The sequence below is a fragment of the Gobius niger genome (assembly GCF_951799975.1).
Source record: "Gobius niger genome assembly, chromosome: 6".
NCBI classification, from domain to species: Eukaryota; Metazoa; Chordata; class Actinopteri; order Gobiiformes; family Gobiidae; genus Gobius; species Gobius niger.
In genome coordinates this window covers 2430226-2454711 of record NC_136857.1, presented here as the reverse complement: position 1 = coordinate 2454711, position 24486 = coordinate 2430226, and the positions used below count along the sequence as shown (strand labels likewise).

The 24486-nt window shown below is 42.9% G+C and overlaps 1 protein-coding gene across 2 annotated transcripts in view; it reads left to right on the top strand.

Moving 5' to 3' along the window:
- Positions 1-24486, top strand: part of plxna2 (plexin A2) — a 519114-nt gene that overhangs the window by 309803 nt on the left and 184825 nt on the right. For both annotated transcript variants that reach the window (XM_079558784.1, XM_079558785.1), the window contains exons 7-9: positions 4399-4552; positions 13260-13356; positions 21549-21663. In XM_079558784.1, the coding sequence (XP_079414910.1) occupies positions 4399-4552; positions 13260-13356; positions 21549-21663 (366 nt within the window). The remainder of the gene's footprint in view (positions 1-4398; positions 4553-13259; positions 13357-21548; positions 21664-24486) is intronic.

Below are 24486 nucleotides of genomic sequence, written 5' to 3'. Positions count from 1 at the left end.
TAGGTGTAATGAAAAATCTTGTTAAAGGAAAATTCTCTCCATGCCTGTGAGTTGATGATGATGATGAATAATCTTTATTCGGACTATAAACAAAACATAAAAACACAAACTCATACGAACTCAAAATACAACCTGCCATGATTGTGGCAGGTGTGAGCTCAGTACTGTCAGTCTCTTTTCCTATTTACTTTTTAGGCTTCCTTAAAACAGTAATTTGAGCACTGTGATCTAAATCAAGTTGTCATATACAGTGTGAATACTACCTACCAATCAACATCAGGTTTGCAACAGCTGAACATGAAAAGTCAGAGATTTTCTTCCGATACTTACTTAGAGAATATCCATTCTTTGTATTGATATTTAAACTGTCTGATATTTGGACATCGTTTAAGGTCTACGTGTAATTTATTCATATTTTAGGACCACAAACGGACACACAGAAACTTTTTCTGGATGTCCGGGTTTGTAGTGCTATGGTGTATTTCACACATTTGGAACCATTCATCCTCTGTTATTTCAACCGCCAGTTCTGTCTCCCATTTCTTTTTTTATGTACAATGTTGTATCCTCTCTGCTTTCCATCATGGAGTTATAAAAGGCTGAGATGGCTTTCACTCTTTTTTTGTAAATAGGAGTCTATCACTATTGCAATGATGCTATGAGTTGTATTAAGTAGTTTTGGTTTAATTTGTTTTGTATAATAATCTCTTATTTGTAATCTTTGTTGTCCAAATTATATAAAATTCTAGAACAAATTCACAACAAGATTCCCGTCAGCTTGACCGAATGCGGGGTCATCCCAACACCTAATCTTCCGCACGATCGATTCGCACTTTTGCCACCAGCTAATTGCGATCCCCATGACAACTTGGAAGAGACGGGAACAACCATATCACCTTTATTTGGGAAAAGCTTAGCCCTAATTAGTCCCCAAATCCTGTCAGCGACGCCGGCGCGAGAAAACACTCCCCGACAAGAATGAGTTTTTGTGTTTGCTTGTGCATCTGTGACAGTCGAGAGCTAATTAGCGTAAGAGGTTACTCGGGGAAACGGGGGGCTCGAACAAGGGACAATGATTGCTGTGATTGCCCCGTAATCAAGCGGCATCTCTGGCACACCTCACCGTTGAGCAACACAAACACGGCAACGCTGGAAAGACGGGACCGGGCGCTCTTTAGCTGGGGAAAAAAACGGAAGGCACGGCGGGCTCGATGGGTACGAGGCTAACAAGGAAGGCAGCTACAGTTAAGCTTTTCAACGTCCCCTGCAGCCCCCTCGGTGTTCAGCAAAAGGGAAGGATAAAACAAAGGGAGAGACTTCAAACGGGCACGGACCCCGAAAATAACAGCTAATGGGAGAAGGGCTGAGCAAAACGCCATAGCGATAATTATCCAGGCGTGCGAGGGGAGCCGGATCGCACACAGAACGCGTGTATTTATAGGCAGAGCAGCTGAAGGCTCCAGTCTTTAGTGTCGCCGCTCTCTGGAGGACGGCTTCAAACGGTTAGCGCGCGGCGTTTGTGTGTTTGCTACACGCGCGCCGAAGCTAATTTAGCTCACGTGCGGCGCTTCCTCTCGGTCTGCAGCTTCGCGTTATGGCGGGTATCTCTTGACGCACGTAATAAAGCGTTAAGTTGGGGAAGGAGTGCAGCTGCCGGCGACGCGTGGCTTGCATTTTCTTGTTGATGTGTTCAGTAATAGACGCTAAAAATGGACAAAGCAGATGAAGATCAGGAAAGAAGTTCATCCTGATTTGCTTTAGCTTGAATGTTAATGGGTTTCTTTCTTTCCACTGTAGCAGGGGCGGACTGGCCACATGTCCATTCTGGGAGAGCACAGAAGGGCCACTGGCTCTCGGGCCACCGGTCTGGCCTCTTCATTTTCTCTTCTTTCTCTCCTCTTACCCCCCACCTTAACCGAGCTTTACCCAAATCTAAAAGCTTAAAAGAGAAGCATTGAAACAGCGACGAAAACGAGGGTGAAAAGCAACCAAAATGTGACAAAAACAGGACGAAAACATGATGACATAGCAATGAAAACAGCGATGGAAAAGGAATAAAAAGCCAAAAAGCCACAAAAAGAATTCAAATTCAAATTAAGCGTTACACCGTTGCTTTCCAGTTGAGAAGCTTTTAGATTTGGGTAAAGCTGAACTCGAGAAAAGGCACTCGGTTAAGACGGGAGGTAAGAGGTTAAAATATGTCTTTGTGGAAGTGCTGCATTTACGCTCACTCGGGCCAGGCTGGTCAGAGTCCAGGGCCGTTTTTCAGTCCCAGTCCGCCCCTGCCCTGTAGCACAGCTTTTCGTAGTTTTGAAGTTTTCCAAAGTCATCCATGTTCGTGGGTCAGAAGTTGATGTAATGTGCAACGCGTCTCATGTCAGAGCTGCCATTAAAGCCACACTGTGGGGGATTCCAGGTTGAATGTTGCCCTGTCACAACAAAGAAGTGCCTCCAGCTGCCTGAGCCTGTTCCCACAAATGTGCACATTTCGTTAGCCATTGAATCCCGGACCCAGTTAAATTGAGCGTTTTATCCCCCATACAAATGAATAATTTCTGTGGTTTCTTTATCATTAAAGGGACTATATAGAGTTTAAAAAAATTTAAATGATGCCCAGACCTGTTCACCACAACTGCCTCTAAAATCCTGATACTCAAAAAGGTGTTACTTCGGGTCCGAATTGGCGTCATGCACGAGCTTAAAGGAATAGGCCACCATTTTTACATACTGAGATATGTTAGCTTTGACGAGTTCTTTAGGACCTGTATGATCTTCACCCGTGCCTTCAGTCACGTAAACACAGCGCAGACGGCGTTAGCATTTAGCCTCTCCCTCTCTCCTCTATAGCTCCAAAACAGGTCAAGATAGAAGCTACCAAGCTCTTCCACGTTTTCCCTATTTAAATATGGTTACGTGAAGTGTTCCACTACAAAGTATAATTACACACAATTAAACAATGTGGATTTTCTAAGCGGATAAAAGGGGGAACTATATTGTAAGGCGTAATAATACCAGGAGTAGTTTGGCATCCGCACAGTAAAGTGAAGATTACTGCGCGGATTTCGAAAACGTGGAAGAGCTTGGTAGCTTCTATCTTGACCTGTTTTGGAGCTATAGAGGAGAGAGGGAGAGGCTAAATGCTAACGCCGTCTGCGCTGTGTTTACATGATTGAAGGCACGGGGGAAGATCAGACAGGTCCTAAAGAACTCGTCAAAGCTCAGGTGAGAACATATCTCAGTATGTAAAAACGGTGGCCTATTACTTTATCATCTTATAAGGTGATATTTAGTGGCCATAGGATGTGTGTCCGGCCCCACAAAAAGCTAAAACTTGACTGAGTTTGATTTAGCATTTAGCTCAGACGCTATGCAAATTTGTATCTAAAGTAGGGTGACCAGATGTCATAGTTTACCGAGGACAGTCCTGGTTTTGAGCAATCTGTCCCACGTCCACATGAGTTTATCCAAAACCCAGGGATTTGTACCAGTTTTACACAATCTCTGTCCCCGGTGTCTCGGTTTTTCACCAGAGCCATTCCCAAAGCAGCGTTTTGACTGGAAACGTAACGACTTTTAGCCACGTGTGTCAGTCAAGCAGAAAGTTTCCATAACGACCGAATCAATGAGGAAGTTTATCACCTTAACGCGATTTGATTTATTTAACTACACGAGACTTCTACATGGGGGAAAGGTCACGATTTTAATCTCCCGCATATTCGCATTGTTGTCCCAGTTTTTGTGTAGAAAATCTGGTCACCCTAATCTGAAGTAAAAAAAATTCTGCACATTCACTTATGATTTGTAACCAGTCTGATGGTCGATGGGTTGACAACAGCTGAAAACATCTGGATCGTTCATAGTTTGCGATGTTTGGTGGCGAATGCTAATGGCTATTGGAAAAATACATTGAGCGAGCTAATACACTTGAGCGGATTAGCCGACTTGCCAACTGCCTGCATACATTTGGATCAAACGCTTCTTTTTACGCATTTAAACAAACCGGCTCCTAATGCTCGATGAGACACAGGCAGTGCTATTTTCTATTTCTACAAAACCAGTAACGTCTCTATGGTACCCACATGGTGATGTCCCGCCCCCGAGAGTCAGGTCTGAGGAGAGACAAGCCCGCCAACAGCCCCCTCCATGTTTTTGCAGCAATTTTTTTCACCAATAACTTCACAGTATGGCTTTACCTTATGTCAAAACAGTGCCATGCTTCATGCTCAAAGCAGCTGAGACAACCTCCAAAACATTTCACAATCCCTATAGAGGAAGCGAGATGATTTGTATTCTCCACTAAGGCACAGTGCCAGCTTTTATTCCTTTGTTTATGCCCATCGATAAATAATTCAGGCGTGTTGTAAAAAGCGTATCTCCCTCCCTGTGTCTTGTTTGCAGCTCTTGGTGAAGGTGAGTGACGTGCCAGACCTCTCCGCGGGCATCACCTGCTCCTTTGGCAACCTGACCGAAGTGGAGGGCCAGGTCAACGGCAACCAGATCCTGTGCGTGTCGCCCGCTGCCAAAGACGTGCCACTCATCCCCACCGACCAAGGTAACACGAATAATCACATGTTTTTTTAAATTCAACTGTGTGTCTGTAAAGGTGAGGGTTAGGGTAAGACAGAACACGTGTAAAAACAATGGTTGGGGATCGGGCGGCTTTACGAAAGAGACTTGTTCAGGGGCGGACTGGCCATGTGTCCATTCTGGAAGAGCACAGAAGGGCCACTGGTTTTGCCTCTCAATTTTCTCCTTAATCTCTAATTTTACGCCTCGACCGAGCTTTGCCCAAATCTAAAAGCTCAAAAGAAAAGCCGCCAAAAAACAGAAAAACGAAAACGAGGATGAACACGGGACAAAAATGTGCCGTAAAAGCAATAAAAAACGTGGCATAAACGTGACAAAAACCACAAAAAAAACCATCAACAAAAAAGAGACAAAAACACAGCAACAAAGCAATGAAAAAAGCAACAAAAAAGCCACAAAAAAGTGATAAAACACAATGACAAAGCCACAAAAGTGATGAAAAAGCAACAAAATCATGACAAAAAGTGGCTATCACTCTTGTAGGTCTTAGCTTTCAAATGAGGCGTTACACTGTTTGGGTAATGTCAATATGTATTTGTGCTGTGCGCATTTACGCTAATTTGGGCCACACTGGTCAGAGTCCAGGGCCGTTTGTAAGTCCCAGTCCGCCCCTGGACTTGTTGAATGGTCTTGGATATTTTTGTTTTGTTTTAGGTGTCATTGAGTCACGGGTGGACAATCAAGGGTGACACATTAGGCCTGTTTAGCTTTTTAATCCGGCTCACTGAGCATTTAAGCCTGACCAACCTAAACCGTGGACCACCGCCACTTTGAAACAAAACAGACGATCAAAATCACATTTTTACTGAAATGATACTGCTGTAATTTTGTTGCTTTTTTGAATGTAATTTAGGCAATAACAGTTCATTTTGTATTTCTTTGACAGCCCCCCCCCCTTGGGTCCATGTCATCGTTTTTTCCCCATTATCCCGAAAACCCCAAAGTAACATGCGCAATTATTCTCGGAGACGTTTGCAATTAACCTTGTAGTCTTCCACACACATTCCTAAAAGTCTTTAAAAAAAAATGTAATTTAATTCTACAGTAGTGGATGGGTTTCACTGTGACTGTGTGGGGAAGAATTCAAAAGAAAATATTGTATCTTCTGCTTGGTGAAATGTCCTCAAAGTGCCATCCTTAACAGGAAAAGGTCATGTGACTGAAATACATCTATACAAATAATCCTGGGCATGATAAACACTGACTATATGAAAATCACTAGTTCAAACTTATGGAGATGTTTTGGATGGAAGAGCCTTTGTGGATTCTTTATTACTCCAGCTCAGAGTTCACATTACTCAGGCATTTCCAGTTGTTGGAGAAATTGTGGAGCCCAGGGCGGTGTCACAGTACCACCTATTTTGGTATTGCCCATTAATACAACATTTCTGGAATTCTGTTAAAATTGAATTGAAAATCATGCTAAAGCTACAGACAACTTTAAACTGGGACGAATTACTATTCTATTGACGCAGATAAAGAGACGCAACTATTGTTCGGTATGTTGAGTTTAGTGGCACGGAAATCGATTGCAAAAAGATGGTTGAGTTCAATATCCCTGAACGTGGAAGATTGGTATAATCTTATGCAATATTTGTTATGGAACAAATTACATTTCATAAAAGACTCCAAATGGACAAGTTCGACAAAATATGGGCGAAGTGGAGAACTTATATCTTGTCCAGGAGACCGGATTGTGTATGATTCTCTATATCACATGTATAAATAACACAGTCATATAATTGTTGTATGTACACCTCTTGATTCTTGTTTTTCTGTATGGAAAAATTCTGAAAATAAATAAATAAATAATAATAATCCTGGGCTTCAGTGATAGAGAATTGTCTTATCCATAACTGTAAAGTGATGCAGATTTTTTTTATTTGTTTATTTTACAGCTCAGTTTTGTCCAAAGGGTCATACACTGTATCTCAAACATCTGTAAAACAGCTTCAAAACACATGTATTGATCTAACGCTCCCTCACACCGCTCTCCATCAAACCTTTTTTTTAGCCCGGTGACCCCCGAGTTGCGAAGAGTGCCCCACAAAGAGCACGGTCCCACGGAGCAGGTGGCTGGTCAGGCTGGGGTCGTCTGGTTTACTGGGCTTTGGGTTGGGTTAACGGGAAACACTCCAACATCTCAGGTGGAACTAAGGCACAGAGATCACAGAGAATTTGTTAGATGGACCTCTCAGTGTGACGCGTTCTGCTCTGGTGATTTCTAAAAGCTAAACAAAGCTTACATTTACAACAAAGAACAGTAATATTCAAAGGGTGATAAAAGAAACAAAATATTTGCGACTAATGCAAAGAAAAAATGTTCATTCCAACCTTTCAAGAGCTAATTGGTCCATGTCATTATTGTCCAATATATTCTTTCCATAGTAATAAGTTACAACCAAGGCCTCACTTCTCATTTCATGGTTCATCATATCGTTATATTGCCAGTTGGTACACAGACCTTTTACCTGCTCAGCAAGTGCCCTTAAATAAACTCGACAGTAAATACCCACATAAAATTAATCATTGGGAGGACCGTAAGAGAAATATGATAATCCCTCATAATATAGCTCAGAGTGAAATACCATGACCTTTTACCACATTCCTGCAGCACATTTCCATAAATTTAGCAGCGTGACTTTGCCATCCGTTTATTTGCAAACATATATATCATTATGAATACTAGCACCTGTTGTTTGAGCTCAGAGATGGCTTCAGGGCGACTATAGCAAACAGCCTGAATAATACATGAGTGCAGTGAGCTTGTGTGTGTTTTGGAGGGCGGGTAATCCATGCTTCTGAGTGAGTAAATGGCACTGTTGTTTGCCCAGAGCTCCCAGCGGGTCCTCCAGCTCGATAAGTTAGAATTATCGGACGATTCGGACTTATTTTATCTGCGTTTTTGTTCGATTGCGTGGGCCTGCAGTGGGGGAGGCTAAATCACTATTGGAATTCCGTTCAAAGAATCTATGGGCCTGACCAGTGATATTTGCTAAATGCTAACTGAGGTGGAATAAGGTGCGAGGACAAGGAGCAAAGGGAAGGGTTTTACTAGTGCCCTCATCAAGGCAATCTGGACTCAACTCTTCGAAAGGAAGGCGCCTTCAACTGAATATTCAATTGGATGATTACATTTGGTCAAGTTAATTTAAACAAGTCATTTTTTAACAAAAGGTGAATGATTGACCATTACAACAAGTCAAAAACAATGTGATGAAAGAATGGGACTTCAAGTTGCTGTTTGGTGTAAAACATTACCACAATAATTGGAGATACTTCACGGGGCTGCACAAACATTAAGGCAATGAAACAATAACCAAAGTAATGTCCGAGCAAATATAGTGTCTAGGAAAACATAATGTCCAAACTGATAAAGTGTCTAAATAAACAGTCAACCGCTGATGGAAACATGCTTTGAGTATCCCCCATCCTTAGACTTGAACTAAACTTGAAAACCCAAAAGGGAGAAAATAAAACAACCTTGGGGAGAACCACAGCAAGGAGAGATCCATTCATGGAGGACAGGCAGATAGACCCAGGGTTTATGGGAGTCTCTCAGCAGACATGGACTAAGACCGAGAGAATAGAGGCTATAACAGGCTGAGAGTAGCTTTTTAGAATAAAGATGCTGTATATCTTCCTGGTTCTATCAACAGTATCAACCCCTTCCTACAAGAGCTGTATATGCAGGTCTAGGCTCAGCAACACTATGCAGCAACCTGAACGTCCTGGATCATCAATGGATTTCTTCTTCTCTGATGGCACAGGCATATTCCAAGATAGCAGGATTCATCGGGCTCACATTGTGAAAGAGTGGTTTAGGGACTTGCCTCCACAGGGTCTAGATCTTAACCCCATTGAGAATCCCTGGGATTTACGGGAGAAGGCTTTGCGCTGTGGTCACACTCTCCCATCATCAATACAAGATCTTGGTGAAAAATAATAATAATTCTAACCATAATATTGTGAAAAAGCATTGTGTCAGTGCCGCAGCGAATGTGTGCTGTGATCAAAGCTCAAAGAGTGACACCTTTTTTGCGGTGACTTATTTTTCGTCAGGTACTGTAGTTTGTTGCTGATGAAGCTTCTTAAAGGGGGGGTATTATGCAAAATGGACTTTTTCAAGCTTTACATCATGTTATTCTGTCATTCCCTCATTAAAAACATGCCTGAAGTGTTGCGTTGGCACATTCACGTATTTCTGAGTAATCTGTAAAAACTCTGATGGCGGCCATTTTAGGGATAGGTTTGCCTGAGTCCTCCTAGGAACGCCCCCACCTCCTGGAGACGCCTCCCCTCCCCACTGATGCCACAGACAGCGTGTGGAGGGGGCGTGTCGGAAAGGCTCAGAGGTTCTTAAAGAGACAGAGGCCTATTTCAAGACATTCACTACAGCCATTTTGAGAGAGACATTTTATACAAGGCAGTTATTCTAATTTACTGCATTTACAGACCAACAGAAGGTTTGGTCATTATTGTAGTGTGATATAGACTGGTGCTGTGTGATTGAAAAAAGCATAATACCCCCTCTTTAAGTTGAGAATTGAAATATCCCTAATGCTAAAACTAGCAGATAATTTGTATACGGCTTTGTAAGCTGATTTTTTTTATATATTTTGCTATTTCTGCAAATGTACAGTGGTCTTACCCCCAGTTCCTCCATGTCGCCAGTTATCAAATGCTGTGAAGAAGCTCATTTCTCTTGGCAAATGGTGCCACCACACTCCTGCCCCAGAGGTGCTACTTTCAATCATACTTTACTTATACTTTATCAAAGGTTTCCATCCGGTAGATGACTTGAATGCAGGCTCGGATTCCATAATGTGCTGCTTGTGTGCATGTGTGTGTGTGTGTGTGTGTGCATGTGTGTGTTGAGGTCTTGGTAATCCGCGCTGCTGCCTGAGTAAATGACAGTGCTGTTTGCCCAGAGCTCCCATGGGGGGTCCTGCAGCAGCCTGTAATATAGACGTCCTCCCCCAGGTAAATGTCAGCCCAGTCACCCCATGACCCCGTCCTGCATGCATTTCCCTTTCATTATTCCCCAATACCTCCAGCAGATGTTTGGGACGTGTGCATTATCACCGCACGTGCTCTCCCTTGGGAACCAGCCCCCCCCCCCAAACATCGCTATGCTCCATCTACAATCCCCCCTCTTTGGTGCACGGCTGTCTCTGTGTCATGCGCATTGATTTGGCTGCGGCGATGACCTGGGGAGAGCGGAAAATTCGATCAGAGGTGGACATTAAGGATAACAAGACGGAGGGCAAATCAAAAGTGAAGGCAAGGCAGCAGACGAAAATGACTCTACTGATGCATTTTAAATTAACGCGCGCTTTCATCGCCACGTTGGAAATCCGATAGGAGAGGGTGACCACCGTGAGGGCTCCCGCAGGGACCAATGTGCAGCTATAAAAGTCACTTAGGAGTTTTTGGGAGAGACTTTCTTATTGCTGAATCCTGGACATTACACAGTACTCCATTGACAGCCATGTTTTGATTGTGGACTCTTTAAGCATAAAATAAAACAAACAAAACAAGTTACAAACAGGAAGGTAATTTTGCCATAGACTTTCAGTTTATTTGAGTTGGTTCTTGAAGCAGAAGAACCAGCGCTGAAACATAAACCGGACAAATAGGGAGGGAGGGTGAGATCGACAGTTTTGGACGAACATTGTCCCAGGTACAAATAGGGCTTACAGGCAGGGGCGGACTGGCCACATGTCCATTCTGGAAGAGCACAGAAGGGCCACTGGCTCTCGGGCCACCGGTCTGGCCTCTTCATTTTCTCCTTATCCTCTTACCCCCACCTTAACCGAGCTTTACCCAAATCTAAAAGCTTAAAAGAGAAGCATTGAAATAGCGACGAAAACGAGGGTGAAAAGCAACAAAAAAGTGACGAAAACATGACGACATAGCAATGAAAAAAGCGATGGAAAAGGAATAAAGAGTCAAAAAAACAACATAACATGCGACAAAAATGCAGCGTGGCTTTCCAGTTGAGAAGCTTTTAGATTTGGGAGGTAAGAGGTTAAAATATGTCTTTGTGGAAGTGCTTGGGCCAGGCTGGTCAGAGTCCAGGGCCGTTTTTCAGTCCCAGTCCGCCCCTGCATACAGGTGATTAGAGTTGTGGTTAAACGAAGGCAGAAGTGGATGGTCTAACTCCATGGGCCAGATCGTGTGTCTGGCGCAAGGACGGCACAAGCTTCAAGCGCTCCAGTTATCTTCCACGTGGCACAGCTGAAGCGCTATTTGCCTACAACACTTGGGAGAGCCTCACATTCACTTCCTCGTTTACATGGCGCTGCCGTGTACTTCCTTCTCTCGCAGGTCAAACGGAAAACTTTATTAACACCATCGTGAGCTGAACAATGTTTGTGTCCCAAGAGAACGAGATGTCGCCTACAGCCGGGTCAGCGCCTCGGTCAGGATTAATGAGAGTCAGTCTGTGCACTACAAAAAGTAAATATCAAGCATTGGCTTAAATGACTTGAATTGAGGAAATGTTTCTTGTTTTGAGCGGTTTTCACTCATTTAGACACTTTTCCTGATCGGACCAAGTTTGCTTTGCTTGTTTGAGGACATTTCAGACCAGTTCTAGGGTCAATCTCGCTTGAAATAAGAAAGTAAAATTGCCAATGAGATAAGAACAATTTTCTTACCCCATTGGCAAAGAAAATGACCTGAAATAAGGACGAAATGTATCGAAACGAGTCAGAAACATCAGAGATAATCAAGGACAAACGCCCAAGAACTTCTCAACTCGTCAAAACAACTAAAATTTGGATTATTATGCTCAAATTGAGATGTTTATCTATCTTTTTGCAGTGTGTATGTGCGAGTGTAGGGCAACAGATAGACAATTAGTCCATGAGGCGTGAATTTACATGTGTGTGTGTGTTTATTAACAAGCCCTGTATCTACCAAATATGCTAATAATTACTAAAAAAGATTAATTCTGGATGCGTACACATGTTTTGTTTGTTAATGAGCCATCTTGACTTCCTTGTATAATTAAGAATTCGATAAACTATTACAGGAACTCAATTTCTGGCTTATTAAGAAACCTTTGACTTTTCCAGGGCCTCACTATGTATTGCATTCCTCCTCATGCTGCTGTGAAAAGATGGCGACACAGCGAGAGAAAGCCCCGGTACATGCGAGCAGAACTACATTTCCAACAGGTGCTGCGCAGAGAACAGGGCAGGGGGGTCAGTGTAGCCGCCCACACACTGAGTGTCATCTGAAATGCGGGCTACCAGCGCACTCACTCATCTCATGCATATACACAAACGCTTATTTATGGAGCCGGGGGTCTCGTGGGAGGGATAAGAGGCTGTTTTTTTTTTTGTTTTTTTTTCCACAGAGCGCTGTAAGCCCGTGTGCTGCAGTCGACCAAAGTGAGAAGGAAACATAGTGCAGTCAGAGTGTGCGCGGTGATGGAGATGTTTACTGTACTGTCACTGACCCACATGCAAGTAAATTAGATGTATTTACATTCGGAGGACATGTTTGTGTGTGGGTGTAGCGAGAGTTGAGTTGGCATTACAGAATCAAAGCATAAACAGGGAGTAATGTTGTGTCATGCATTTTTAATTCAACATCACATGGAAACAAAGCTCCCTGTGGTTACTTTTGGTACTGCAAAAGCAACAATGTGTGGTCGAACGGAGGACCCTGGGTGAACGGAGGAACCTGCATTCTGGAATCTGAGGACTGGACGGTCTGTGATCTTGGCCCGTCTGCTGAGGGATCCTTCGGCCCTGGGTCTCTATAGCCTGTCCGTCCATGGGAGTGGATCTCTCCTTCTGTGGTTTTCTCCTGCCGGGTTTTTGAGTTTTTCCTTGCCGTGCTGGAGAGTCTAAGGACGGGGGACGCCCACGCCGCTCGTCGCTGCCTCCTATTGGACATTATATTTGCCTGGATTCACCTGAACTTTTTATTTATTGCTCTTTTTATTGCCTTAATGTTTGGTGCAGCTGTGAGGCGACTTCTGTTGTGATATTGGGCTATACAAAACCATTAAACTTGAAACTTGAAACTGGCTCTGTCTTGAGCACTACTAACCTGGCTAACGCCATGCTGCTGTGTGCGCTCGAATCATTTCGAACTGCACAGCAGCCTGGGGACCATGGCCCAAATTTTTGCATGGATTTGGGAACCAATCACAGAACGAGGAGGGACGGCAAGATGATGACGAGCTATTTGATATACGGAAGCTTGTAGTTTATTTACGAATTAAAAAAAAGTTTATTTACGGATCCAACATGACAGCAGCAGACGCGATGGTATTTTTCGATCAAGCTTTAGACCTTGTTCTAAATAGTGTATCTCGGGTACGTCATACGTCATCTCATACGATGATACGATTGGCTATGGCTACGTGCAGACGCATGATAGACTTTTTTTTTTTATATATCGCCCAATAAACGACTATGGACGATCGTAAACCACACCTCTCCTACGAGAAAATGAATTGGTGGCCCCCAGACTAAATATCACTTGTGATTTTAGTCTGGTGTTAGCCAGGCTAGAGCACTACATCACATGGAAACAAAGCTCCCTGTGGTTACTTGTGGTACTGCAAAAGCACAATGTGTGATGGTGTTCCTTATTACTTACTTTATACTCACTCTGCTGTTAACGCTGCTCTCTTCTTCTTCTCTCCTTAGACTGGTCCGGGGTAGAGCTGCGTCTCAACTCTAAGGAGACAGGCCAAATGCTGATCAGCACCGAAGTGAAATTCTACAACTGCAGTGTGCACCAGCTGTAAGTATCTCGCTCTGTCCCCCCTCCTCCACACTCATTCATCCCGCTGAGCGAGACCGCCCTGCGCCCCGAGCCGCCGCCGCATCGATTCTGGGAGAATTAGTTACAACTTGTCCTCAACCTCAGGCGCCCCGTGTTTCCTAAAAATATCTTTATGTAACTCGAGCGAACCCGAATGCTGCGAGAGGAAGACTCACGACTCTTGTCCCCGGTAGAACTTCTGTGGGACAAAATGCTCTGCTGTCTGGGTAACACGCGAAAGCTACACAGGGTTTGAGACAAAGCCAGTATAATGCAAGGGAAATCTTTTTTTAGAAATCCGGAAATGGTTCAATGATGTGTAAAAGGGAATCCAACATATACGCTGGGGAAGAAATGCTCAGAATTGGAATTTGGACTGCTTTTGAGTAGGTTTGGACTATGTTATTGCTATTTTGTCTCATTTCAAATGAGACAAAATACAGGACGGCGATGCTTGCAGTATCTGGGGTGATCGTTCGCTCACAACAGAGCTGCATCTTTCAGCAGCGTGTTTCCAAGTCTCCGACCAAAACGTGATCTTTAGACCTTTATATTTGGAGCAATAAAACAAAAGAACCGGCGTCAAAACAGTGTCTGGTTGCAAAAAATGTGCCAGAAAAGAAACAAAAGGGTGACTGAAGAGCGACAAATAAGTGACAAAACCACGACAAAAAAAGGCAGAAAAAAACAGCAAAAAAGTGACAAAAACATGAATAGAAAAATAAAGAAAGCACACAGGAGCAGGTGAATGCTGCTTTTGGTGGGTCCACGTCGGAGAGCCATGGTCTGGAGTATCTGGAGTGATGTCATCATTGTGAAATGTGCGCTCAAGTTTGAAATACTTTATTTGAACCACAAACAAACAGAGACAATCCTGCAATCAATATCAAAGGTGTAGCTGTCAGTCTTCAGTGCTCTTTGGTTGAGGCTATTGTCTCCATACTATTCACGTGTATTTATTGATTTTATTTACTTTTTTAAATATTATTGATATTGTAATTTTACCTAGCCCATTTTTAAATTGACAAAACAACGACAAAAAAGCCACAAAAAAAGGGACAAAAACACGAAAAAGAAAAAGAAAAAAAAAAGAAGAAAAAAAAAAAGAAAAGAGCACAAGAGCAAGTGAATGCTAAGTGTTTATTGGCCGTAGCCTGGTCATGTGACTCTATCGCCTGGGATTTCCCCTGGGGCGCCTTGTCCGTGCCTGCCGGCGTTGGCGTCGGCGGCGGTTGCCGCCGGCGGCCATGCCGTCGAGGTTCACGCCGCGACGCTTGGGCCTGCGCCTGTTTTGGCGCCTGCGCGTGCGTCTGCCTGCGGATCCAAGGCGAGCCATAGTAACCAGTGCCATGACAACGGCACATGACAACGCTAGCTGTATCTGGAGTGATGTCATCATCGTGAAATGTGCGCTCAAGTTTGAAACACTTTATTTAAACCACAAACAAACAGAGACAATCCTGCAATCACTATCAAAGGTGTAGCGCTGAGTCTTCAGGGCTCTTTAACTGAAACTATTGTGTAAATAAATATTCACTTAATTATTTATTTCAGGATATAAACATTATGTTATAGCCATGTGGTAAATAGTCAGTCTGTCCCAGGGCGGCTGTGGCTACAATTCTAACTTACTGAGTGTAGAGTGAATGAATCATGGCTTTATGTAGCACTTTGAGTAATATGCTACACAGGCTGATAAAGCGCAATAAGTGTTAACTGTTGTTCTTTATGAGGCCACAGTCCTATAGACCAGTGCAGGGCCACATTTGAAAGCTAAGACCTTGTAGTTTCTGAAAATATGTGTAAGATTTGTGTGAGTAAAACACAACTTACAGGTGGTGGACGGCAGGTAACAAGTTAAATAATCAGTTTCAAATGGATTATTATGAGAGCGCTCTAGAGGAGTGCGCAGAAGGAAGATCCTGGAAAGCATTCACCCCCTTGTCGTGTGCTATAGACTGGTGTTATGTGATTGAAAAAAACATAATACCCCCTCTCTTTAAAGCCACACTGCGCAGAATTTTATCCAATAAATAAAATTGAAATGCTCGCATTTATTTTATGACAGATATTTTCATCAGTGAAAAAAACCTGATAAATGCAGAAACAAACATGTGTTTTTGCTGTGAGTGGCTCAGCTCTCCTACGACATGATCCTCACTTTACCGGGAGAGGGGACGTCTCCAGCTCGTCTCTATGGAGATGTGACTAAAGTCAGCAGAATTTGAGATTCCAGTAGGTTAAGTTCTCATCCAAATCCATTCTTTGATTACCCACTGCAGTAATGTCCCGAGCTGGACATTAGGAGCATGTTATCCCATGGTCTGGGTGAATACTGGATTCTGATTGGCTGGTGCATTATTTTGGTATAACCGCACACGTAGTCCGGTAGATAAATCACTGGGATATCACTCCGCTGTGGCGTCGCCATAGCAACGCATGACACAGCTGAATCAGATAAAGGCGTAATCAGTGACTGACAGGAACGTATGAGATGGATTTTGTGTTGATTTCAACGTTTTTGGCCAAAACAAAACGTTTGCTAAATGTTTGTAGAGGAGAGTGAGCAGCTAGGTTAGCTACTGTTAATAACATATGAGCTTTACATTTCTATTGAAAACGGTTAAGGCTATTCATCATTTTCAGGCGTACATAAAATGATCCTGCATTGAAGCATATTTGTCTGGATTAGTAAAGTCAAACATAAAAGTTTCAGTTGGGGGGGCCCAGGTGTGAGCGACTCCACCGCAGCTGTTTCCATAAACAGTTGAGCTGGTTGAGCTAGCTAGCTAGCTTCAGGTTAAACCTTGTAAAAGTGAAATAACTCCTGCCCACGAGTGCCGCATATCGGTGTTTACTTCCAGGGAAAAGTGTTTCCGGGTTAGTCCTGTTGTGTTGTGATTCTGTGCTGATGTTGTGTCGTTGAGCCTGACTGAGATCCTCGTAATAGCTGCGGAGAATGACTCGCTCTGAGACCAGCCTTCAGTGACCGGCTAATAACCCACACAAAATAGTCCCGTAGTCTGGCAGATTTAGTCAGTTTAGTCAATGAAAAACACATTTATTATAAATGTTACGTTTGTGGGACCCTGGTATAAGCGGATTAAACAACGAGGAGCCGCGTTAGACGTTATAATGCAGGAGGAACAACACTGTGTCGGGCGTTAGAACCGTCTAATGCACGGCTTCTCGTTATTTAATACATTATAGTCCAAAATGCTACAAGGTGTCCCTTTAAGTGTTCAAGTTATTTTCTCTTATTTTAAGGGAATTAAGACGTGTTCCATTGGCAGTCCTATTTCCAGACAGTCCGAACCGACAACGATCACTCGTCGTGGGAAAGATCATGGCTGACAATCGCAGGTCTTTGGTCGTACAGTGATACAGGGACGAAGGTCTAAAACAGAACCATCGTTCGACCAAAGACAAGCTGCTACCGACATCAAGCAGTGTCTGATATTTCACCGCAGATATAGGATCTATGTCATCACCGCACGCCGCCAGAGTCATAAGCAACAAAGGCAAGGAGGACTATGTCAGGTCTTAACCAGGGCTCGGCATCACCAGCATCACCAGACTGTACCTCTAAACTGTGCCTGATCCAAAGCAAAACTAAAACAAGAAATAAACTACAGTCCTGACTACCGCAGCCCACTATCCTACGGCTTCACGTGACATATTAATACGAAGCCCGTCCCAGCAACACAAAAGGCAATTAGCGTCTTCATCTTGCGCTAACACTGGCTCGTAAAAGGGCATCGTCGATCCATCGCGTCTCTCCATTGTACCCACGCAAACTAACTGACTGCACACCACGCTCGCCTGAAGGTAGAGCAGCTCCATTCTCTCCCTCCAGAGTCTCGCGTCTTGCTTTTGCGCCAATGAATATTTCACAATGAGAGGCAGCGCGTAACTCGGAGCTACGAAAGAACGAGCGGGGCCGAGCGGAGTCTCCCGACGACTGCGCCTGAACGTGCAGTTCAATGTTGTGTCATTTGCTAATACCGGCTGCGGGGCCTTTACATCGAAACATACAGGGGACGTGGGGATTGTCGTGTCTTCTCTTGGCATGAGCTGATGTATTATGAAGAGGAATGTGATTATACGTACATGGCGGAGGCTGAACGCGGTCAAACGCAGGGCCAGACAGTATCTTGTGAGACTTTTTCAACATTTTCCCGTCTTATACATATAATGACATGTGATGCACCGATTAGACACTATTATATTTGAGAATTTGCATTTATTTCCTCTTTCTTCCTGGTTATTTTTAGTGATCTGTTGTGAAATAGCGAATTTTCCCCTTGATCTGGGTAGGTGAGTAAAATGAACTGCCAAGGGTAACAAGTACTTTTGCACATAAAACAAGAAAAACATATCTTTTTGCTCTTCGAATTAGATAATAAAACTAAATTTATTTGAAATAGATGCTTTCTATTCTTTTTTTTTTAAGTGCACAAATATTAATTCCAGGTTTGTCTACTTGGCAAAATTACTCAAATTGGGCTAAAATATTCTTAATTCAAGAAGTTTGAATGTATTTAAATTCGGCCACACGCAGTCATACGGCCACATGCATCACACTGAAAAATAGAAATTCTAATACTGTCGCCGTGCCACCGATACTGTACCAATGGGCCATGAGCAAGCCCCACTTTTAATCTATTTATCTCGTTACTAATGTTTTAGTACATAAATATGGCAACTTAATCACCACATTTTCTCCTCAAAATCCCCTTTTCACTGGTTTAATAACGACAATCAATCGACAAAAATCATTTGTGCTTAAAGGAACATGCCACCGTTTTTACATACTGAGACATGTTCTTACCTGAGCTTTGACGAGTTCTTTAGGACCTGTCTGATCTTCCCCCGTGCCTTCAGTCACGTAAACACAGCGCAGACGGCATTAGCATTTAGCCTCTCCCCCTCTCCTCTATAGCTTCTAGCTTCTAGTTCGAAATCCTCGCAGTAATCTTCACTTTACTGTGCGGATGCCAAATTACTCCTGGTATTATTACGCCTTACAATATAGTTCCCCCTTTTATCCGCTTAGAAAATCCACATTGTTTAATTTTATGTAATTATACTTTGTAGTGGAACACTTCACGTAACCATATTTAAATATGGAAAACGTGGAAGAGCTTGGTAGCTTCTATCTTGACCTGTTTTGGAGCTATAGAGGAGAGAGGGAGAGGCTAAATGCTAACGCCGTCTGTGTTTACGTGACTGAAGGCACGGGGGAAGATCAGACAGGTCCTAAAGAACTCGTCAAAGCTAAGGTAAGAACATATCTCAGTATGTAAAAACGGTGGCTTATTCCTTTAAGGTGCACTATGCTACTTTTTAAGTGAAAAAAACCAAAACTTGAGATTTGTGCGTATTTGACCTTTAAATGACTCAGTGGTGTTATGGGTGCAGCATGACAACTTTGTTTTCCGTCACAGCAGCATTTATGACGCTCCAGGATCAAATGTTTCTTGGGGTTCGTAGCAGAAACTGGCCAGAAACCCCAAAACAATTGAATTTGGAATGTCATAAGGTCATGCTGCACCCATAAAGCCACTGACTGACTAAAAGGTCAAATACGCACAAATCTGAAAAAAATGTTTTCCCCACATAAAAGCTTCTCAGTGCAGCTGTAAGTGATGTTTCTTAGTGTACATTAATCCCACATTAATAAAAATAAAGTGCACAAGTCCATCAACATTGCATGGATTTGGCCATAACACTCCACGTACCATAACTATTGCTCCGGTTATTACAGCAAAGACGCATAATTAGTGGCCTTAGAGAACGAAGAAAGAAATGCAAGGCCTCAGACTTCATCTAGGTTTTATAATCACAGCTTTTAAATGTAAAATGTTCCGCAATCAGTGCCTTCCAAGAACTCCCTCCGCCTAAGATGCATATGTTAGTAACGACATACATACGGCGTGTACCTAGAATCCCATAAATAAATAGGAGCGTCTTGCACATACACCTCACGGCTATAATTACCGCGCACTTGAACAATGCAAGGCTAATGCTAATTGCAGGAACGAGCCGCGCCAGTGTCTAATCGCCATTCAGCGCTCGCGTTCTCCCTTTGTCCTTTTTGCTTCCTTGGCCGTCTCTCGCTCCCTCTTTCGCAAACACCGCTATGAGCAAACGACACACTGCGGTAAGATGTGGGAGCCATAAATTCATGTAAAATGCTCAGAGCAGCATTTGGGTTCGGTGCCAAACTTAAGGACGGAAGCTAAAAAATCTAAATTCAGAGCGCACAAAGGTGTTTTTTTTTTCATAAATGTCTGCTTTTACGGTATGCAGAAGGACAAATCTGATTGTATTTCATTGCTCGAGACGAATCAGACCTTTAAGTGGCCTGCCTTTGGAACAAAACAAGTCTGAACGAACTCCCAAATTGAAACCAAGACCTGTTTGTACAAGGATTGAACCAGGACTAAACCATTTCCGATGATCTAACCCAGAACTAAGAAACTAGACTTAAAGGGGGGGTTTTATGCAAAATGGACTTTTTCAAGCTTTCCATCATGTTATTATGTCACTCCCTCATTAAAAACATGGCTGAAGTGTTGCCTTGGCACATTCACGTATTTCTGAGTAATCTGTAAAAACTCTGATGGCGGCCATTTTAGGGATAGGTTTGCCTGAGTCCTCCTAGGAACGCCCCCACCTCCTGGAGACGCCTCCGAGCTTTGGTCACCAGCCGAGTAACCAACCACTGCTCCTCAGCAGAACCCCCTCCCCACTGATGCCACAGACAGCGTGTGGAGGGGGCGTGTCTAAAGGCTCAGAGGTTCTTAAAGAGACAGAGGCCTATTTCAAGACATTCACTACAGCCATTTTGAGAGAGACATTTTATACAAGGCAGTTATTCTAATTTACTGCATTTACAGACCAACAGAAGGTTTGGTCATCATTGTAGTGTGATATAGACTGGTGCTATGGGACTGAAAAATGCAGAATACCTCCTCTTTAAAGCCACACTGCGTAGGATTTTACCCAATAAATCAAATTGAAATACAAGCATTTATCTTACGACAGATATTTTCATCATTGAAAAATACCTCATATGAGGCTCACCCCTCCTAAGATATGATATAAACTTTACTGGGAGTGGGTACGTCTCCAGCTCATCTCCATGGAGATGTGACGAAAGGCAGCAGAATTTGAGATTTAAACAGGTTAGTTTCTCATCCAAGCAGTGTTAATTTTGACAACATATTTTAGTTTAGTTTTAGTCTTAGTCTTTTGACTAAAATGTAATTTAATTTTTGTCTAGTTTTAGTTGACTAAAATTGCATGTCAATTTAGTCGACTAAAATGAAGGCTAATTTAGTCGACTTATATTTATAATATTCATTATAATCATATTTAATCGTGGTCCTCGACTTCATGGAGCTGCTCCACGTGAATAAAGCTCAGAGCTGTTCATTTGGCAGTGAATTTACATGATCTGAGGCTCTTTCAGACGGTCAGTAGAAGTTTGGATGATTTTAGTCTCTCCTTTTCATTTTTATTTAGTCTTATTTTAGTCTACGAAAATATCTGGACATTTTAGTCACAGTTTTAGTCTCATGAGAAACCTTTAATTTGGTTTTAGTCCAATTTTAGTCGTCAAAAATATCACTTTGACTAAAATTAAGACTAAATATTTTAGTTGACGAAATTAACACTGCATCCAAGTACACTATTTTATTACACACAGCAGCGACAGCATTATCTGTGTCAGTAGAAGCAGGTTTTGTTCTGCCGCAACAGTATTGTCCAAAATGTTACGCAGTGCACCTTTAAACTAAACCAGCACTAAAGCTTGTCTCCATGTCCCCTCTTTGTCCTTCTCTTTCCCCGGCCGTCCATCCCCACTCTGTACACGCAGGTGACACTCTGCGCTAATACACAGCAGCGGCGAATTTATGCATCGGGCAAAGTGGGGCTAGCAGCTTTTGGGTTCAGTGCCAACCTCCTGCAAGGGCACTATACAGCAGCAGGTGCCCACTGGGATCTGGACTCATTTCCTTTGTGGCACGCCCCCCCCCCCGCCCCCCCCCATCCTCTTCACTTTTTTTGGCGAGCTCAGCCCCCCCCCCCCACCCCGACCGCCCCCTCTGCGTCCGTTGAATAGACTCAATCTGCATACATTTGTTTTTGTTTTTGTGTTGTAGGTGCCTCTCGTGCGTGAACAGTGCCTTTCGGTGCCACTGGTGCAAATACAGAAACCTGTGCACCCACGACCCGTCCAGCTGCTCTTTCCAGGAGGGAAGGGTCAACGCCTCAGAGGTGAGTACGAGAAACTTTAGCTTTCTGGCTCAGGTTATAAGATAGAGGTTGTAAAGCATTTGCACTTGCTTAATTCATCACATATCAATGGCTTTGTGTTTCGTTCATTTGCGTCATTTCTTCTTCTATTGCTGATGTTTTTTTTGTTTGTTCTGTGCTCTAAGTCTGCTTTTCGTGGTGCCATGGATTAGCTGTGAACTGAAATTAAGCACTTGATCTGCGCAGTCTCCCACTCCTTACTGTCTTATCTGTACGTGGACATTGTTTCACTTTTAAAACCGATGCAGAATCAAAAGATCTATCAAAAGATATACTGTTTGCACATAGAAATTCCTCTATAGCTATCTGAGCCTATTCCTGCAAAAGGGCACATTTTGTCCTGATTAAGATTGAACATTTCATCCCAACGGAGCCTTGCTAATGTATGGGGAGGTAAGTTTTGTCCGTTTCATGGGATTTACATGAAGTTCTGTGATGTCTTTATCATCAGTGTATTATAAGATGATGTTTAGTGGCCATTGGGTGCGTGGAAACGTGACTGAACTTGATTTAGCATTTAGCTCAGAGGACACTTGTAGACGCTAATCCAGTGGTTCTCAACCTTTTGGAGCCGCGACCCCCATTATAACAGTAAAAGGGGTTTGTGACCCCTGCCCGGGTCACACCGTAAGAAATCGGAACATTAGCCTACATAATTCTTAAAAAAGAAAGAAAAAAACAAATGGCTAAAATAAAATTCATCAAATTACGAACATATAACAGCACTCTGGTAAAATAGCACACACAGGCGACAATAATATATTATAACATACGCTAAAAAAAGTACCTACATGATCTGGCGACGCCCCAAATTCGTCTCGCGACCCCCTTGGGGGTCCCGACCCCTAGGTTGAGAACCACTGTGCTAATCTATATCTAAAGTATAATCTCAGAAAGTCTGTTCATTCATTAATCATTTCGGTAACACTTTACATTACGGGCCGGTAAGTGCATGGTACTTACAGTGGTACGTACGGTGGTACTTACATAGTAATTACAGAGGTAATTCTAGGTACTTTTTGTGGTACTTATGGTGGTAATTACAATACTTACAATGGTACTTACTGTGGTAACTACAGTGGTGCTTACAATGGTAATTACAGTGGTACTTCTGGTGGTAATTACAGTGGTAACTCTAGGTACTTATTGTGGTACTTAAAGGATACTATAGTGAGAATTACAAGGTATCTACTGCGATACTTCCAGATACATTGGTAACTCTAGGTAATGAAGGTTGTACTTCTTGTTTTCCCTAATGCTGCTTTATATTGTTTTATAGTCACACAATCCTAGAAAGTACTTCTGTTTGTAGAAGTACCACATTTACTACGGATGAATTGCTGCTGTAGCATCCTTGAATTACCAATAAGTACCATAGATGTATCACTGTAAGTACAAGAAACTATCACTTAAAGTAACAAAAAAGAAAAATAGAAGTACAACCTTCATTACTAAGAGTTACGACTGTATCTCTTAGTAATGAGAGATACTGTGGTAACTCTGTGTCTCCCTGACCCTAATCCTAACCCCTAGCCCTAATTATTGGTGATTACCACTTTTAGTACCACAATAATTACCAAAAAGTACCACTGTAAGTACCACTATAAGTATAAGTATAAGTACCACAGACTTACCGGCCCTGTAATGTAAAGTGTTTCCACCTGATTGTAGTCGATGGGTTGACAACAGCTGAAAACATCTGTTTGGTGGCTAATGCTAACAGCTATAGGAAAAAACACATTGAGCAGGCTAACGGACACTGAGCCGACCTGCTAACTTTCTGCGTGAGTTAGGATCTCCTTTTTATTCCCACGAGTTGACACATGTTCACTTTAATAGGCGCTATGGTGTTGCCGTAGTAACCCTGCACACCTTCCTAGTGTCTGATTGAAGGTTCGCACACACCAGAACACACTATCTGACAGGCGTCCAAATGAAACCATCAACTCAGGTCAAACCTATCTCTTCCCTGTTTGCTGCCGGTGTCTTTAAGCTCACATAAGGGCTGGGCATGTGTGTATGTAACGCACACTATATAAAAGAAGAGCATTTTCTAATTGTATCGCTTTGCCTTTTTTTTTTTTTTTAATAACACAGGCTTGAAGTGAACAAATTGGCTACACTGAAAACAAACTTACTTTACTGCACTACAATCCCACCGTGACTCTATACAGCTCCTCATAAAGCGATGGAAAAAAAAGGAAAAAGAGCGGCAAAATCTGTATTCCAACCTGATTGCTTACATGAATAATGAAAGTTGACGCTTGATTATTAAAGACGTCATCAAGGATGCAACATTTTTCTGTCCTGATGGTGAAATGCATAAATATGTATGACTGAGCTGGCAGATCAGGGGGATAAAAAGGAGATACATTATGCATTAAACACAATAAGTTGATCTAACTTGGGGCAGGAGTCAAGGCGGTTGGCGGTTAGACACTTGTGTGGCTTATATGTGTGCATGAAAGGGGGAATTATTTCTTAAAGTAATAACTCGAGTGCCCATTAGAGGTGGAAGAAAATCAACCCAACCTGGCAGAATTAGTGGAAGAAAGAAAAAAACACAGTATCTTTTCTATCGCGCTGGTGTTTGTACTCTCCCCTCCTTCCACGGTTGCCTCTCGCTGTGTGTTCCAACTTCGGGCCAGCCTCGGGGCATGTCCACAGACGAGCCGTCCAAAACCCCTTCCACCGTTTTTCCTGTGGCTCCTTCTCATTCAAAGCTTTTGTTCTTCGCCGCAGCAATTAGCGGTCTATTATCTGCCAAGTTGAAAGAGTCTTAAC